Source organism: Lissotriton helveticus, chromosome 6 (assembly GCF_964261635.1).
Source record: "Lissotriton helveticus chromosome 6, aLisHel1.1, whole genome shotgun sequence".
Classification (NCBI taxonomy): domain Eukaryota; kingdom Metazoa; phylum Chordata; class Amphibia; order Caudata; family Salamandridae; genus Lissotriton; species Lissotriton helveticus.
Window position 1 is genome coordinate 210,317,206 of NC_136067.1, and position 18,436 is coordinate 210,335,641.

Consider the following 18,436-nt stretch of genomic DNA (forward strand, 5'->3'; position numbering starts at 1 on the left):
AATTTGGAAATGTCTTTCTGTAGTTTGGTCGTTTTTTGGTTTAGCAGAAAATCATGGTGATCTGACATTTCCTGATTTATTTCAGCTAGCTTGGTCGTAAAGGCCGTTTTGTTGTTCTTGCTGATAGCGCTTTTCATAGTGGCTTCTATGGCTGAGATTTTATCTTCTAGAGCATTGGCAAGGCGTTTCGCAGTTTGCGAAATTAGGAATAGGAGATCTTTAGTGCATTTCCAGGATACCTGGCACCAATCAACTTTGAAGGGTTTGTCCTCCAGGAATAGTCTAGGGATGATGTTCACAATTAAGCCTTGTGGAGCTATGTTGCTTCTTAGATATTCCGTCATCATCCTGCCATGTAGTGTGATTTTGATGAGTTCTTTTTTCATCACTGTTAATGTAGCCCAATCATCATTAGACGCACCAGATGTTGGGGCGGTCGGATCAGTAAGCAAAGGTGGAGCAGCTCTTAATGCCTCAGCTATAGTGTCTTCATCAAAACTGAGGCCGGGTACGTCTTCCATATTGTAAAGGAAGGGAGCACCGGTGTAAGAAGGGAATGCGCTCGCCAGAGAGACACGGGGACTTTGTTTCTATAGTACTCAGAATGGAGGTTATGGAGTGGGCCAGCTAGTGAAAAGATTTTCCACTGTTGGTAACCTGTGAGTCCCGTGGGCAGAGACCACGTAAAGAATAATATGCAAAAGGGGGGACAGTGGAGGACGATATTTACCGGGGTCCAATGTACGTGTCCAATGAGCACTATACAACAATTGTACAAGGTTCCCCTGAGGAGGAGGAGGGAGGACGGGGAAAAAAGGTAGAGAAACAGCCACTCTCAGGAGTGTGCAACAGGGAATTGAGAAAACCCTTTTCGGAATTAGGATGCCTCACACAATTAGAGGATTGGACAACAGAAGCCATCCATCCAAATAACTGTATCGTGTCATCATTGGCCTCCTGCTCCAGCGGCAAGCTGGCGGTGCAATGCTTGCCGGGCAACACGTAGTGTTACTCTTTTGGTGGAGTTCTTCTATTCCTGGCCAATGGGTGCATGCGTGTGAGGGACCTAAGAGGTGAGATTGTGAGCGTGAGTGAAAGTTAAAAGTAAGTCAGTAGAGTCCATTAGAACATTTTTAATCAAGTGGCTCACTGCTTAATTAAAATTGATAAAGGGAGGGGTAGCGGAGCACAACAATAAGGGTGATGTGGCTTCGTTCGACCCTCGCCTATGGTGTGGTCAACATGTTTCACGCCAGTTATGGCGATTCTTCAGGACCTATGGTTGCTCATCAATTAGTGCGAAGTCTCCCCCAAATCGAAGAAACTTCCATATACAACCTGTATGTCAAGGCGGCCAGTGCTACTGCAACATATTGCAGTTACATCACGAGTGCAGCTATCCTCCATCTTATAGTTGAAAACTAATACTGTCAAGAGAAGAATGGTATGGCACTTTACTGGTAAACACTCGTTAACATACAGCATGAGATTAGCTCAGTGCTGTCCTTGGGTCAGAGAAAAGCTGAAAGCTCAATGACACAAAATATGAAAATGAGAATTCGAAACTTAATATTTTTGTTTTTTTATTTAGATTAATGAAAGGTAAATTAGCTGTTCGCATTACGTGTTAACATGGTGAAGTGCTTATATTAGCCAAAGTGGGCCTACTCCGGTTTTCGTTTTTCATTTCACTACACCCTGCACGCAGAATAAAATGTGCTTTGTTTTCCTCTTTCTCTCCCTGAGCACCAAGAGCTAAGATATGACATTCACTAGTGCATTAAATATATGAAATTCAGTTACATCAATTGTCTTTTTTGCTCTGTACTATTTATTAAACTGTATTATTTTGTGTTCCTGATATTCCTGGTGCGATGGATTTACAACTATATATAATTGAAGGCCACTTCCTACGGCCCAAGGCAGGTGGTGTTAACATATTTTTGAATGTGTTTTTGTTTTCTGTGTAATCATAGTACAGGGTATTCTTTAGCTGCACAGCAGAGGTTATTGATATCATGTGATGTGTTTTCTGTTTTACCATTGGACCTAATAGTGTAACTTTCTTAGTCACATTAGAGTGACCGAATGGTTTCCCTGTCCAAGAGTGCATAAACGCTTTTCATTTGGGGGAAGCGCCAAGATTGCCCTAGCTATCAAGAGGCAGATCCCATTATTTTGGTTAGGGTCCTTCCCGATTCCTTTAGAGAACAGACTCCATGTTAGTCTGTTTATCGATCTGCACTTTTACTATTTTCATGTTCTTTCCGGCCTTCAACTGAGCACTCCTTATGACATTTTGCTCGCCATTCACTTTTAGCCTGACCATAATTGATTCTGGCTATTGACTAGATTAAGTCTATCATCCCCCTGCCAATGATGCTTGGAATTTGCATTACTTGATGTGATTGGCTAACCATTGCATTTTGCCTTCTGTATTGATTCTAAACTTTAAATAAGCCTTTTTGGGTTGTATATTGAATCGTGTCTCAAGTGAATTTTCCTGTGTTAATCTTAATATGTTTATTCTTATATTTGTCATCTGGCTAAATTCAAAGACTATGTTTAGGGCTCTTATCTCTTTAAGACTCACAGTTAGCCTGATCCATCAACTGGCCCTTTTAATGTAAAAAGTTATGACACCGATACATGGAAAACAGCAGGTTGGCTGTTGGCTGAGAACCTTAATATAGACAATAATTACTATTGCTCTACATGGGATGAAGGCCATGGCACAAAATGCAACTGCTGCAATAGCACCTTGCCTCCTTTCCACCTTCTAACGAAGAATCTCGCATACTGAAGACCGTGCAGGATGACACAATATCCTTAAACACTTAAGTTAAAAAAAAAACATATTTGTGGATGGAGTCGACATACGAGATTAGAAATTTGAATTGCTTTTTAGTTTGGTAGTCATGAAATGCTTTACAATGTTTGTGTATTTTTGAATGACTGATAAATTAAAAAAATATAATAGACACAACTTTAACATACGACGGTCACATTGAATGCAGCTTTTTGGGTTTTGTAAATTTTGTGCTTTATTTTTTATGAACTAGCTAAATTAAATCTGTTCTCACAAAAGTACAACATAATTTGTGATTGTAAGTCAAAGACAACACAACCTCTTATGTACCCCATAATATCAGTTTCAATATAACGATACAAAATAACAAAACATTGTATTGCTACTTATCTGCAATGGGTTCGGGAATGTTACACTAATTCTAATCACCTGCAAATTGCAAACAGAAAAGGATTTGTGTAAAATATAAAAAAAGAAAAATATTATTACATATTATATAATTGTGAGAGAATTGTTCTAAACGTAATCACAAACATATGAGCATGTATTGATTGAAATGTTGGTCTTACAAACCAATCACTTGGTAGCCTACAAACTACCGTCCAAACTAATAATTTTGACGTTGCTCCTGTTTGCTGATAGTTGGGTGTTGCTCATGAGCGTGCCACAGCGCAGATCTTGTGAGGCATCGGTGGTAGGGTTAAGCCTTCTGCAGGAGTAAAATCTACATCAGTTACCCCAGGAGGAAGGCGGAAGGTGAACTTCTGCAGCAGGCTTGTGAAGAAGAGGAAGAGCTCCATCCTAGCAAGAGTCTCACCAGCACAGATCCGCCGACCTGAAACAAGCAAATTAGGTTCATTCATCAAGAACACAAAAAAAAAAGATATGTAGCTACAAATCAACAGACTAGATCTTTGGGCACTAGATTGTTGTTCTTCAGATGGTGTTCTGAACATTAGCATTTTCCTGTTGGTACTACAGGCACTATGCAGGTGATGCATTCTTTCCATTTGTTTATTTTTCTTGTAGTATCCATCAGTTTCCTTAAAAAATAAATTATCAGAGGCATCTCGAGTCTTGAGATGGATTTTGCTTTCCTTGGTAGCACTAAACTCCTCTGATGATATATAGACTCTGGTCTGGTCACTTTGTCCCAGCATTCTCTTAAACAGGCTGTGGATTAAAGGGGAGGTGTAAACAAAGTTGTTTCTGGGTTATTATTGCACAGCCTTCACTTTCATAGCCAGAATCAACCCTCATTTGGAAGGCCCGTCTGCTTTTTACTACAGTTTTAAATCAGAAAATGTGCTGATGGCACACTCCAAACTCATGCATAGTTCTCTTGATGATTTGAGGACGAGGCAGCTATAAATCCTACCGAGGGAAGTTTTCATGCGTTGCTTGTGTAATGAACTCATTTTTTCTTGAATTTAGGGATCACAGCATTTCAAACACAAATACACTACAAGGAGGAAAATGTTGATACATAGAGCAGTAATTTGATGTTGAATAACAGGTGAATAAGAGACCAACATTTGTGTTTGTATTGATGCAAATTATCAGTGAGGATAGATATGTATCTTATTACATTCCTAATAACAAAACACCCATGCAACAATATACTCATTTACGATCACCAAGTGAGAAATAATTTCTGCTTTCCAGTACAAAGAGGCAGAGTCTTTATGGCTTTTATAAAATATAAGGGGAGTACTAGATAGTAGAAAGAACAGATTATAGACGTAGCTCACAGCTGTTTTAAGTGAGACTAGGGAGTTCTGGTCTGCAGTGGAAACATGTCAGGCAAAGGTTTCAGAGAGGTAGTCAATGGATGTGTCTTGGATGGCTTTAAATAGTATCAACAGAAGCTACAAAGGCACTGGTTATGGTGGATCACCAGCCAGAATGTTGGCGATAAGGTGAGGTAGGCATGTGTTTTGGGACATTATAAAATTGTATAGTGGCGATGTTTAAAATGATGTTTAGTGGCGAGTATTTACAAAAGAAGACAATTGCAGTAATCAAATTACAGTTGAATTCATCAGTGCTTTGGTCGTGTGCAAAGGGATGAATTGGATTGTGAATTAATTTAGTCCTTGATAAATCACTTAAGTGGCAGTACTAGCAATGTAAGGCTTCATTTTATTAGAGGGAATAAACAGAACATCATTTTTTTTTATCAGAGGAGGTGAAAGCCATGGTGTTGGTAGGGAAGTAGATTAGGTAGTTATGGGGGTGGGTTTAGGATCTCCGTCTATGTTGAGTTCAGTATGATGAAACCTAGAGCCACCTAGGAATGAAGGGCAGTAAGATAATTATATATTTGAGCCTGGTGGAAGGGTGAGACCGTTGTAAATGAGAACACATTTTGTGTGGTTCATCAATGCATAGATGAGATGAGAAACCTAATGAGCAGATGATGTCATCAGGTGAGGGTCTATAGAGAGAAAGAAAAGGAGAGGACGTATGATAGATCCTTGGGGAACACCAACTGGTAGTTCCCTGAATAAGGGTCCCAAGAGACAGAAAAGGAGTGGTCAGAGTTAAGAGGAATCAATTGAGGCATAGACTGTGATTCAGAGGGTGTTTAGGGAGGATAGTGAAGAGGAGGTATCAACAGTGTCACAAACCACAGTACAGTGGCCAGAAGAACAACTGCAGAGAAGCTCGTTTTAATAAGCCCTCCCCAATTGTTATGGAGAATTATAATCAAGTTATTGAACATTTGAAAAAAAAGGTTCCACAGAACTAAGTCGATTTGTCAAAAATTATGAGAGTAGCACAAAATTCAGATCATTTAGTACATGTATATTATGAGAGATTGATGCAGGTAGGATAGTCTCTGCATTTGATCTGGGATTGCATCTGGAAAGTAGTGTTTATATTCAGAAAAGTGTGATGTGTTCGGAATGAAAATTGTCCTATGCACAATACTTTGCCTATGCCTATGCAAAGTATTTTGTTGACTGTTGCGATGCTAAAAAGAAAATAACGAAGAAGTTGATGGTGGCTTTAATAAAGTTCTTGCAGAAGGCTAGTCAAGGTGGTTTTCATGCTCTTGGTTTTGGTGCTCGTGTTGGTATGCAAAGTGCTAATGAACGACGCAGGAGAATCGGAAGACATGATCAATGGTCCCAACCCAATCGGCTTCTCTGGAAAACATGCAGAATCCAAGCCTAATCAACGGGAATATGCATTCAGCCTCAGTCATGCACCAGAATGTGCAAATAGCATGCAGGGATTTCAGCCAAATTTCACATTTCAGCAAAAACATTCAGTAATTAATGAAATAATCAATTTTTCACAGGACTGCGTCAAGCACAATGACGGCGCCTGGTGAAGGTAGATGATTGTATACACAGTGCAGTCCTAAGGTAGACCAGGATTGGCTTTTTGTGAAGTAAGAAGTGAATGGCCGTCCAGTACAGTTTTCAACCGACACATGAAAATAAATCCTCTCGGGAAAATAAATCTAAGTAGTAGGGATTTCAAATAAATAGGTGGCTTAAAACTTGTCAGCTAATGTTCCAGTGAAAATTGGTTCAACTATAAATAATCATGAAACAAATAGAGTTGATTTGTTGGGCCATGATATCTTGTGTAAACTAAACTGTTTGATCAATTGCACACCAGATAGTGTTGGCGTTCAAACACAAGATGAAGACTTACATTTCAAAATAAATCACGAGCAATGAAAGATTAACATGTTTTCATTGGTCCCTTTGGAAAACCTGCCTCCAGATTTAAGATATACTGAGGCACATGCATCGAAGTTACAATTTGCGTTTACCATATAGCGATTTTTAAGGAACCGCTATTTGGTAATTGCAAATGCTTATGCATGCAGGAATCGCAAAAGAAAATATGATTCCTTAGCTTTAGCTAATAGTGATTTGGAAATTGCGAATCACTATTACCTAATGTGACTCCATTCATTCCTATGAGCCTGCAGACCCATAGGAATGAATGGCATTGCATACGCTAATTGCGATTACCAAATTGGTAATCACAAATAATGAATGCAAATCCAAGGGTGCCGGGGGGCTAGGGCCCCCCTGAAGCACCCCCAAAAAAAGGTAAGTGGGCAAATGTAAAGTACACACATGACCTAAGGGCATGTGGGTGCTACATGGCACTTTGAAAAATGCATTTTTGGGCATGTTTTAAAGCATGCACATATTACCATCAACTTGAAGTTGATGGTAATTTGCATTTCCTAAATCCATAGTTCGCATTTAGGAAAAGCTACATGCATCGGCATTAGGGAATCACAAATTGAGATTCCCTAAAGGCATACGCAATTTAGGTAATCGCAAATAATTGCTGTTAGGTCTGGGGGTCTCTAGTTGCCAGAGGTCGGTACCAATGTCCAAATAGGGACTCTTGCTTCTAGTCAGGGTAAGGGGGATACACTCTTTAGATAACCCCTGCTCACCCCCTTGGTAGCTTGGCATGAGCAGACAGGCTTATCAAAGGCCATGTGTAAAGTATTTGTACCAACACTCACAGTAACACAGTGAAAACACCACAAATGGAATCCATACCAGCTTAGAAAAATAAAGTATTTAATCTGAACTACACAAGACCAAAACGACAAAAATCCAACATACACTGTTCAAAAATAAGTCTTTAAAAAGGGTTGAAGGGTTTGCGTCAAAATAATCCACAGTTGTATCACTTTTAGCCCAAAGTACCTGTAGATGCGACAAAAGTTCCATGCGGCAACTGCAGTGTCGAAAAACAAGCGATGCGTCAATCCTGAGACCCTGAGGAGGTGATGCAACAACCCCGCTACACGCAGCAGGCGTGTTGCGACAAATCCGTTCTGTATGGGGAGTGATGCGATACCTTGTATGGATTCCGGGGTGCAGTTTCTCCAGTAGGATGCGTCTCGCACAGGCACAATGCGACGATCTTAAGGGCGGCGATGATCTTCGGTGCAGCGACGATGCGCGGTGCAGCATTGATCCTCTTCTGCCGCGGCCCCTCAATGCGATGGCATTAGACTCTGCGACGATACTCGCAGTGACAGGAATCTTTTCGCAACGGGGCAATGTGCTCCGCAAGCGAACGATACGTTGGTTTTTGCAGCGGATGCAGGCGCTGCAACGATCTTCGCTGTGACGGAAATCTTCTCACACTGTCGACGATGCGCTTCACCAGTGAGCGATGGGTGCACATTGTAGATCTTCTTCTTTTCTTCTTGTCAAGCTCCCCAAACAGCAGGTAAAAACCTCCAGAGGCCCCACAAATGGATCAAGCACTCTAGGCAGGTCATAACTCCCACAGCAGAGTTCAGGGGGGAAGCTGGGGGTGAAGTCCTTTTGTTCCTCGGACTTCTGAACAGGAGGCCAGCTCTCTTCAGGCCCAAGGAGATCTCTTCAAGCAAGGGGACCCAGCAACAGCAAAGTCCTTCCCCTCTCCTTGACAGCAAAGCAACTGCAGGCCAGCGTTACAGCAAGTCAGTCCTTCTTATTCATTCTTTCAGCTTTCTCCTCGGCAGAGGTTCCTTCTTTATTCCAGGATGATCTAAAGTTCAGGGGTTTGGGTATCCCTTCTTATACCCATATTTTATTGTTCTCTGTAGGCAGAGAGGTCTTTGCCTGGTCCAAACCAGTTCTGGTCAGTCATGGAGCACTCTGTTTACATGACTCGTTCTTTCCTTTGAGAGAGAGGGGCAGGGTCGTCTGCTGGGCAGCAGGAGGTGGAGCCAGCATTGAGGAAGGCAGGCACAGCCCTATTCAGACCCAAGTGCTATCCCCTCCCACCACTCAAGATGCAGATGGAGCTATTCAGTCCAGTGCTGACTCATCCAGCCTCCTGGAGCCACCCCAGCCCCTGTCACTCACAAACCAGACAGTCAATTCACAAACAGGCAAAGGCACACACAAAGGTCAGACAAGGAAAGAGCTACTTTCTAAAACTGCTGTTTCCAAACACAGGATTTAAAAACCATCCTTTCTAAAAGATGGGTTAATAAATTCTGAGTTCAGGGATACCAGACTTCAATTTTCTATCTGGATCCTATGGGAAGATATGTAGGCAAACATTATACACAGCATTCCCCATTATGGCCCATGGGCAAGATAGCCTTTGAATAGTGAAACACGAAAATAGCTGTAATTCACTATCAGAGCATGTCACCTTAACTAGTACATGCTCTACCTTTCACATACACTGCACCCTGCCCGGGAGGGTACCTTGGGCCTTCCATAGAGGTGCCCAATGTGTACAGAAAGGGAAGGGTTAGACCTGGCCAGTGGGGACACTGGTCAGGTCAGCATGGCAGCATGGCAGTTAGCAGCTGCACACAGGCACTGCGGTGGCAGGCCAGAGACACCATTTTAGGGCTACTCATGTGGGTGGCACAATCAGTGCTGCAGGCCCACTAGTAGCATTTGAATCACCACCATGGCACACTCAGTGCACTTTACTGGGGACCTACTGGTAAAACAAATATGCCAAACATGGATAACCAATCACAATAACAATTTACTTAGGGAGCACTTGCACTTTGGCACTGATCAGCAGTGGCAAAGTGCCCAAAGCATCTAAACCGGCAAAAACGAAATCCAGCACAGCATCAAAAATGCAGGAGGTAGAGGCAAAAAGTCAGGGGAAACCACGCCAAAGATGCCAGATCTAACAATTGTGATTACCTGTAAGCACATGTCAAGCCTTTTATGCATTTGAAATTGCTTTTTTCCGTTCACAAATGGGTAGATTCTGCGAATCGGTCAGTTTGCGAATGAAAAATGGCTTGATGCATGTGCCTCACTGTGAATAAGGAGAGTTGGGATTTTGCAAGAAATTATTAAAAGTGCAGAGCCAGTGCAGATCACTTGAAAATCAATTACAGCGTTTCCCTGTACTCTTCGATACAGACCAACTCATGAAAAAGAGGAGGAGATTTCACGTGCCATTGAAAAGATGATTGCACAGGGCATATTAAAAAAGGCGTAGATAGTCCATGTAACTATCCAATCATTGAAATAAAAAACACAAGCAGAAAGTGGCACACTTGCACAAAATTAATAGTATTGTGATTCCATGTTGGCCCGTGGCACCAAATCCTGCAGTAATTTTATTTGAGATTCCAGCAGGAGCTGAGTGGTTCACTATCATAGTGAAGAATGTTTATCAAATCCTCTTCTAGAGAATAGTCAATATCTTTTTGCATCCAAATTTCAAAATACAATCTCCATTTGGTGTAGAATTTCACAAGGATATACTGAGAGTACATAATTTTTTTCTGAAATACTAAAGAAAGATTTGGAAAGTTTAGATTTGCCTGTGAGTCAGTGCTGGTACAATATATTGACCTGACGATAGCTGCTAGAATGAGAGAAGGCTGTAGACTTGATACAATTGCTCCATTAAATCATTTTGCGGAAAATGGGCTTGAAGTGTCCCTTGCCAAGTTGCTATATTGTCAGAAACAAGTAATTTTTGGGGGGCATTAACTTGAAAAGGAAGTAAGAGCGGTGTAGAGCAGTGTTCAAAGAATACATTACTACAATTTTGATAATGTACACACCAAATTCAAAGAAATAATTTTTGGGAATGTATGGCTTCTGTCCAACCTTTTCCATGATTGGAATGTTTGGAAAGTGACTGACTCACAGTGATGTGAGGGAAGTGATGTGAGGGACACGGTACCCTTAGAAGATGAATGTGTATATGCCTTTTTAGATCTCAGAGATAGTTTTGAAGCACTCCTGCTCTAGTAATGCCCAATTTCAAGAAATATTTTTTATTTATTCTGTCACAAAAGAGTAGGGAGTGCACTTTCTGTTTGACTTAGCAACATGGAGTGGAAAAATGGCCCGCTGCATATTTGGCTACAGCATTGGATCCAGTAGCCATCTCTTTGCATGGTTTGCAATAAAAAATATTGCAATGGCCTCTTTAGCAACTGTTAAGAGTGAAGCAACTGTGATGGAGTACACACTCATGTTTGTTCCATATTCAGTAAAGACATTGCTGACTTGCAACTGCACTCAGCATCTAACAAATAGTTGCTTGACCAAATATGAACACAAAATCTTGGCAGCAAAGAATATTCAGATGTTTTAATACCCTGAATCCTGCCACAATCTTGCCTTTGCCAAAGGGGTATGAGAGAGATGAAGCAGATGACGGTGATCATGATTGTATTAATGTGACAGAGTTGTTGACAAAACCAATACCAGACATTCAAGATGTACTACTCAAGTTGTCTTATTTGATTTTATTTGTGGATGGTCTTGCCTGCTAGTCCTTCATTGAACTCTTCGGGGAGCGCATGCTGTCTACACAGTGGCATATATTGTGGCGGCATCGAATAATGTAACTTCATCGCATGTAGCAGATTTGATTGCACATATAGGAGAATGCTTCAAGGCCAATGAATTGAGTATTACAATGTACATAGATAGCTATTATGGTTTTTGAGTGGTTCACTATTTTGTACATTTAGGGTCACAAAGCAGTCGGACGACATCGTCTGTAACTCCCATTAAAAATGGACCACAAATTGTAGATTGACTTGCTGCCTTGCAAATGCCAAACAAAATTGCTGTTGTAAAAAAAATGAAAATTTGAAAACAGAAGGGAGTAAAATTAACCGCTTTTTGTCAATATCAGTAAGAACAGTGCAAACAGTTGAGCAGTTGAAGAATATGCACTGTCAGGTGTATGAAGAGGAAAGAAAATATTGGGAAAAAGCAGTGTGTTATCAAGATAAAGATGATTTGAGAAAGTCAACAGATGGGATGGTTGTGTTTCCAGATTCAATGTTATTGCAATGGCAAGTACATGCATGGACATAGACATGTGAGCCGTGATGGGATGAATATGATGTTTATAAAATTGGTGTCATCCTCATTATAGGGTGTTTAATGTGAATCTGTGCAAGAGAGGTATTATCTGTCAGCAGGTATGTGTTTGCAAAAAGACAAGAATGAGCCTGATTCATGTGGGTAAAATCGGCAGGTCCTTCCACAAAATTTAAAGATTTGTAGAAGTGCCACAGTGTAAGGGTTTGTGTTAAATTTTGGTGGTTATCTTTCATTTAGCAAATGGATTCAAGAGTTCCCACCTAAGCATTGTGACGCACTCACAGTAGCCAAGCTATTGCAGAGGGAATGGACCTCTAGCTCATTTTAAAAACAATGTGATGAGAGTCATGCATAGCACTGAACATCAATCAGAAATTCCATTGTAGTTACCATCCTGAAGCATCAGGTATAATGGAGAGGACTAACCATAAAATGAAACCAAAATTGACAAAGTGTGTGCCTCAACTTCACTGAAGATGCCCTTCTTGGGGTTGCATTGAGTATGAGAAGCACACCCAAAAAAAGCACAGTATTAATTTCTAACGAAGTGCTAATAAGTGCCATAAGGATTCCTGACATTCCTTCGGATGCCTTTCTGAATATTATTAATGATTTGGTTCTGGATTACTTTAAAAGTTTGGCTGATTCTGTAAGCTCCATCTCCCACCAAAGGAAATTCGCAAAACTTTCAACAAGTGGAGAGCCATGCCATGACTGTCATGTGGTCACATTTGGATCAAGCGGGAACGCCACCATTTCCCATGCTCACGTTTAAACTTGACATCTTTTCTTGAACACTGAACATTGACATTCAACACACATTTCATTGTGTGCCTATGCAGGATAATATTCAGTGATACAGCTTTTGCTTACATTTCCATTTTGTGAGCATATTATCAACTACCTTGAACATTCTGTACAAAGGCTGAGCTCATTACGCAAACTGTTGTCACTTATTTTTGTCTGTTCGGCGACAGAGCTATCACAATAGAAGAAACACTAGCAGCCTGACTGGGGCTACAACATGGCAGAATGGGTGATGTTTATTATATAAACAGCATCACTTCCTTGTTTAGTTAGAGGAGCATTTCACAGCACTTAGCGGTGACCCCATGCCGAAATTCCAGTCCAGCTGATTCCTGTTTCCCTCTGCGAGGGAGGATGCCCAACTCTCCACCAATGTGGGCACCCTGATGACACTTACCCACAGGTAATGGGGAGTTAGATCACCTGACAGGGACCCATAAGATTCACCCACCCTAGACACACTAGGTTAGGGAGCACTGGGTAAGAGTACAATATAACACCATACCTCTATGCCAACATATAGTCACCGTTATTGCACAATGGTGGAACTATTTATCTTTTTCACCATTCTCATAATGCTGATTAGGTTATTCTGTTTCTTGCTATTGATTATTGCAACACACTTATTTTACTCAAGAATCACAATGCTTCAACAAATATTGAAACTGCATGCTGTGTATTTCTTGCTTATTTCTTTGAGCATGCATAAGCAATCAAACAAAAAGGTTTTAGATCTGGGGAGTCAGGGTTGTCGTGTTCTGAGGTTACACAATCCATTTGTTACCTTGTCAGGTTAGGGTTTCAGATAATGCACTGTGAGCTTGCAGGATTAAGGCCACCATATCCTAAGGGAGTGCATGGAATTAGTCTTGGACAGTTCTAATGTGTATGTTGCCCAACAAACCCACATTTTTACTTTGGAAAGTATAAACCATATGAAATGACCTAGATCCTGGAGACTAGATTATTGTGAAGAAGCCCTAAAGTGGCTGATCTGTTGCTGTCAAACCTCTTGTATGCTGATGACGTGGTCCTCCTCAGTAAAACAAAGATTGGAATGCAAAGGCTCCTGGATGCAACCTCTGAATACGCAATTAAGAACGAGCTCCAAATCAACAATAAGAAGACGAAAATGTTGGCAGTCCGTCCGGGGAAAGCAAAAAAACTGTCTTGGAATTTGAACAAGGAAAGTGTTGTGGAGTCATATAGCCATAAGTATCTGGGAGTTACCTTCAATAACAACGATAAATATAAATCCCATTTAGAAGAACAAAAAAGGAAGGGTGCTGCACTTGCTTTTGCAATTGGTTCAATTCAGAAGAAATTACAAGGCCCAACTTTCGCACCAACAATACAGGTTGCACAAGCAAAAATCATCCCTACTCTAACCTATGGCAGCGAAGTCCTACAAGGTCTGGACAGCGGCCAATTGGACAAAATCAATACAAAAATATATAGATCTGTATTCAAGCTACCATCCCAAACATCACCGGCACAAATAAGGTTGGAATTGGGAATTTGCCATCAACCACTTGCCAGGGCTATGACTTTTCTTGTGTGTTGTCACAAACTGAGGTCATCAAAGGAAGGCAGCCTAGGACATCACTTGTGGGCCATCCTCGAAACTAACTCATGGCGAGCAGGCCATGACTACTGGTTAAAAGGGCTAACAATCCTATGCCTAAAGGATCTTTGGAGCATGTATGTAACCCAGAAGGAATTCAAAAGACTGGCGAAAATAAGCACTAAACAGCTCTCAATAGTCAAAGACAAGGCACGCTTAGCCAAAAGAAGTCACGGGTGGTTGACTCTGCAATCGTATTCCTTATTGATTCCACAGCAGTATCTAACCGTATCCTTCACTGCACGAACGAAATTAAGCTTTTTAAAATTGAGACTGGGATTTTTTAATTTGTTGGTTCATTTGCCAAAATGGAAAAGAGAGCAAGGACGAGACTCATGCCGACTTTGCGGGGAGTATAAAGAAGACATAATACATATCATTTGTCTTTGCCCCCAGCTGCTGACTGAAAGATGGGCCCTCTTCAAGTATCTCTGGAATAAAAAAATGATAAGAACATGTAGAGCAGCAGTCCTAGCTTGCTTCGATCCGAAGAACACTAAATTAAACTGTGCCATTGTAAGATTTATGGATCACGCAGCGAAAAAACTTTGTGTCTGTGGTCAATCGTTAGTATAATGACTTGGCAGGCCTCACCATCTTTTTTACCCATATCGAATATTACTTACCCACACTGAATATTACTTATCCCCTTTCTTTTAAACAAACTTTTTAAATGTATTTTAAATGACATTTTTTGATACCTTCTAAATCCTGTACTTGCAATGGTTTTTTAAATCACGCAATAAAGTTATTTTTAATCTAATCTAAATTGTGAAGAAGCACATTAGAGAAACGTGCCTGGAGCCTCAGCTGAATGGTCCGTACCAAGTGATTTTGGTGATGAACATTTCAGTAAAAGGTGGATGTTTACTGCATTGGATTTATATATCTCAAGTGTGCACAATTGCAAATTATTGTTGTGTCATAATGCATGATCTATAAATTGTGGAAGAGCTTATGTTGGAATTAGCCACCATCGGTAAATAAGAAATGGTAAAAAATGAGTTTTGAGATGTAGGAAACTTCTAAAATACCGAATTTCATGAAATTCGGTATTTAAGAGTCAGTATTTACCATGGATTGAAAGCAGGTGGTAACCAGGTGCAGGCCTTAAAAAAGGCCCCAAAAGGCAACAGTGTGACCAGAATGGCAGCATTCTACGTGATAGCAAGGCGGCTACGGCTACAGGCAGCAAGAGAGAGGGTATGGAGAAGGGAGGAGCAAGTCTACAGGCAGAGGATTACGCTCTTCCAAATCACTGAGCCAGAGATATTGCAAAGTACAGGCTACACCCCCAAACCATTCTGGAGATTATCAGGGACCTGCACCCACTTTTGGATCACCCAACCCCAATTGCGCACGCCATCCCACCACATGTGCATGTGCTGTGTAGCCTACACCTGCTTGCATCTGGAAGTTACCAGAGTGAAATTGCTGCGTTAGGTGGGGTGTCCCAGAGCTGGCTGTCCCGTTTCTTCAGGAAGTTCCTGGAGGCCATGATGCAGAGACTGCATCGATACATCTGCTTCCCTGAAACTCATGCGGAACTGCTCAAGACCAAGACTGACTTTTATCAATTTGCAAATTTCCCACACGTCATCGGCTGTATTGATGGCACCCACATCCCAATATGCCCACCTGCTGCCACAAAATACATTTACAGAAACAGGAAGTCAACCCACACAATCAATGTACAGGTGATCTGTGATGCCAACAACATAGACATAGTGGCCAAGTTCCCAGGAAGTACCCACGACTCCTACATCTTTCAGAACAGTGGGATCTACACACGCCTGACAGGGGGGGAATTTGGAGAAGGATACCTGCTAGGTAAAATACTGTGACACACCCTAATAGATATTGCAGAAGTATGTGTTTGTGTGCATGTGAGTAATTTCTCTCCCATTCACAAATAGGTGACAGCGCATATGTCGTCCGCTCGTTCATCCTGACCCCTACTCAACCCTTCAACCCTGAGACAATACAACGTGGCACACAAATCCACTAGGAACATTGTGGAGTGCACCTTTGGTCTATTGAAAAGCAGGTCCCGCTGCCTCCACAAAAGCGGAGGGGCACGGCAGTACTCACCACTCATCTGCTGTAAGATGAATGCAACTTGTGCAATGTTGCACAACCTTGCTACAAAGAAGGGCACAGAGGTGGAATTGAGCGACTTTGAGGACCACGATGATGAACATGCAGTGCCTGAACCCAACATAGCAGGAGTTGTGCCAGCAACAGATGGCAGACAGAGACGGGCTGAGATCACACAGAACTATTTCTGAGTAAGTAAAGAGACACAGACAGGAGTAGTATGTACCCAACGTAGTTTAATCATTGCCACTATGCAGGTAAAGAAGGGCACAAATGTGCAACACAATGTTATCCATTTAACAATGGTAGTCCTGGCTCACTTCCCCATTAAAGGTCATGGAGTGTGGGCAGCATAAGTCATTTTTGGCCACGCCTACCGGTGCCAGATGTAAGTTGCTGGCTGTCCTCACTGGGTGTGTGGGGTGTTGGAGCACCATGGAGCCTGCTGCTCCTCCGTGTCTCAGCAACAGGGGGGCTTGTCATGCTGCTCCTACTGGTGCTTTCCTCGCTCTCAGGTACATCCAGAGCAGCAGTATGTGCTGACTGTGCATTGAGAAGCACCTCTACAGCACTCGTAACCCTTGCAATGCCCCTGGACACCTCACTGCTGATGTGTGTTAGTCCCTCTTGCATGTTGACGCATCGTCTGTATAGAAGGGAAGTGGCTGTGGCCAGGCAGTTCACTGCCTTATTGTGTTGCTGCGCTTGCTGCCTGTCCTTCCGTCTTGTCGACCTGTCCTGGTCCAGTTTTGTGGACAGGAGCTGCACGGATTGTGACATGTCCCGCATCCCTGTGGCCATCTCCTGCATCCCTGCACCCATCTCCCTCATTCCTAATGCCATCTCTTTATTCTCATCCACCAGTGCACTGATGCCCTTCCCTATGTTTTCCAGGTTTGTTTTCAGCTGCCTCATCTGGCGTTGCACCGACTGGATGGCCTTCCCCTGCATTCTTTCTATCTTGACCATGCTACCCTCCAGTCCAAGAAAGACACTGGGACGCTCAACATGTTGTACTTCACTACTATATCTGGGCCTGCGGCATCTGGTACCTGTGCGGGCACCCTCTGCGCTGGACTGCTGTGTGGCACTGCGTCCTTCCCCAGCCAAGGTTGGAGTGTCATCCCCCTCCATGTCACCTGCTGTTGTTTCCATTTCTAGTAGTGGGGCAACTGCAAGCCTCCTGCTCTTTTGAGCTGCTGGTGTTGTTTGCGGCAGTGACGCAGGTATTTCAGGTGAGGACAGTAGCAGAGGGGATTGTGAACGCTCTGGGGAGGCCTGCAGCTGTGGTGACATTTCAAGGTCTTGGGATGGTGGCTGTGTAGTTGGTGCAGTTGTGTCCCATGTTATATTCCCTGCACTTGTGCCTGCCTCCTGGCTGTCATCCCTCTGTGGTGCGGTGTCTTCCTTCGCCCTGGTACCCCTGCGAGATGTCTCACCTGTGGACATAAAAGCATACATTAGCTATGTGCTCCTGCCTCACTGCTTACACAATTAAATTCTTCTCACTGAAACTCTGTACATATTGCCTCAGCTTGCTTGTGACTGATATGTGTTGCATTACTTACTTAGATGTAGATCTTACAATGACTATATCTCCCATAATGCATTGCTCCTGTATGCTGCTACCTCTACTGGAGTGGGGTTAACACTGCCACATAGGGGAAAGGGAAGGTGATGGGGTGGGGGTGATTGCTGTGCATTCTACTTACCTTTTCTGGTGGCAGCTCTGGCTGAGCTGTCTGCATCTTCCAGTCCACAGACGCTCTCTGGTTCAATGGTAGTCTCCACCAGCTCCTCCAGCTCAGTCAGGGGAGTAGCACGGTTCTTCCCTCCTCCAGTTTTGTTTGCTTCTTTGTGGAGCTCTGCAATTTTCTTTTTAGTCAGGCTCCTGAGGTCGTACCACCACTTTTTCAGGTCATCTATGTCCCTTGGAGTCACTCCTACAGCATTCACCTTGGACTGTATTTCCAGCCAAATCTTTATTTTGGCAGATTCAGCCACAGTCAGGGACTACTTTCCAAACAATTTATGGTGTTCTTCCACCACCTCCTCAACGAGGACCTGCAGCTCCATGGTGCTGAATTTTATTTTTCTCTTCCTCTCTGGAAGTTCCTTCTCACTGGTGTTTGCCATTTTCCTTCTTTAAAAGCACAAAAGTTTTCCTGTGGCTCAGGGATTCAGCTCTGCTCTCACAGTCTCTCCAGAACCTTCTAATTGCTTGCAGCTGCCTGGGTGTAGCCACTTCCTGATTGGGAAGGGGTGGTTGCACCTGATTGG

At 42.4% G+C, this 18,436-nt stretch overlaps 1 protein-coding gene across 1 annotated transcript in view; it reads right to left on the reverse strand.

The window, feature by feature from the left end:
- Positions 1–3,128: 3,128 nt before the first annotated feature.
- LOC144762429 (cytochrome P450 2K1-like) overlaps positions 3,129–18,436 on the reverse strand; it is a 457,464-nt gene continuing 442,156 nt past the window's right edge. The window contains exon 9 of the mRNA XM_078647611.1: positions 3,129–3,644. Within this exon, the coding sequence (XP_078503737.1) occupies positions 3,463–3,644 (182 nt within the window). The 3' untranslated portion in view covers positions 3,129–3,462. The remainder of the gene's footprint in view (positions 3,645–18,436) is intronic.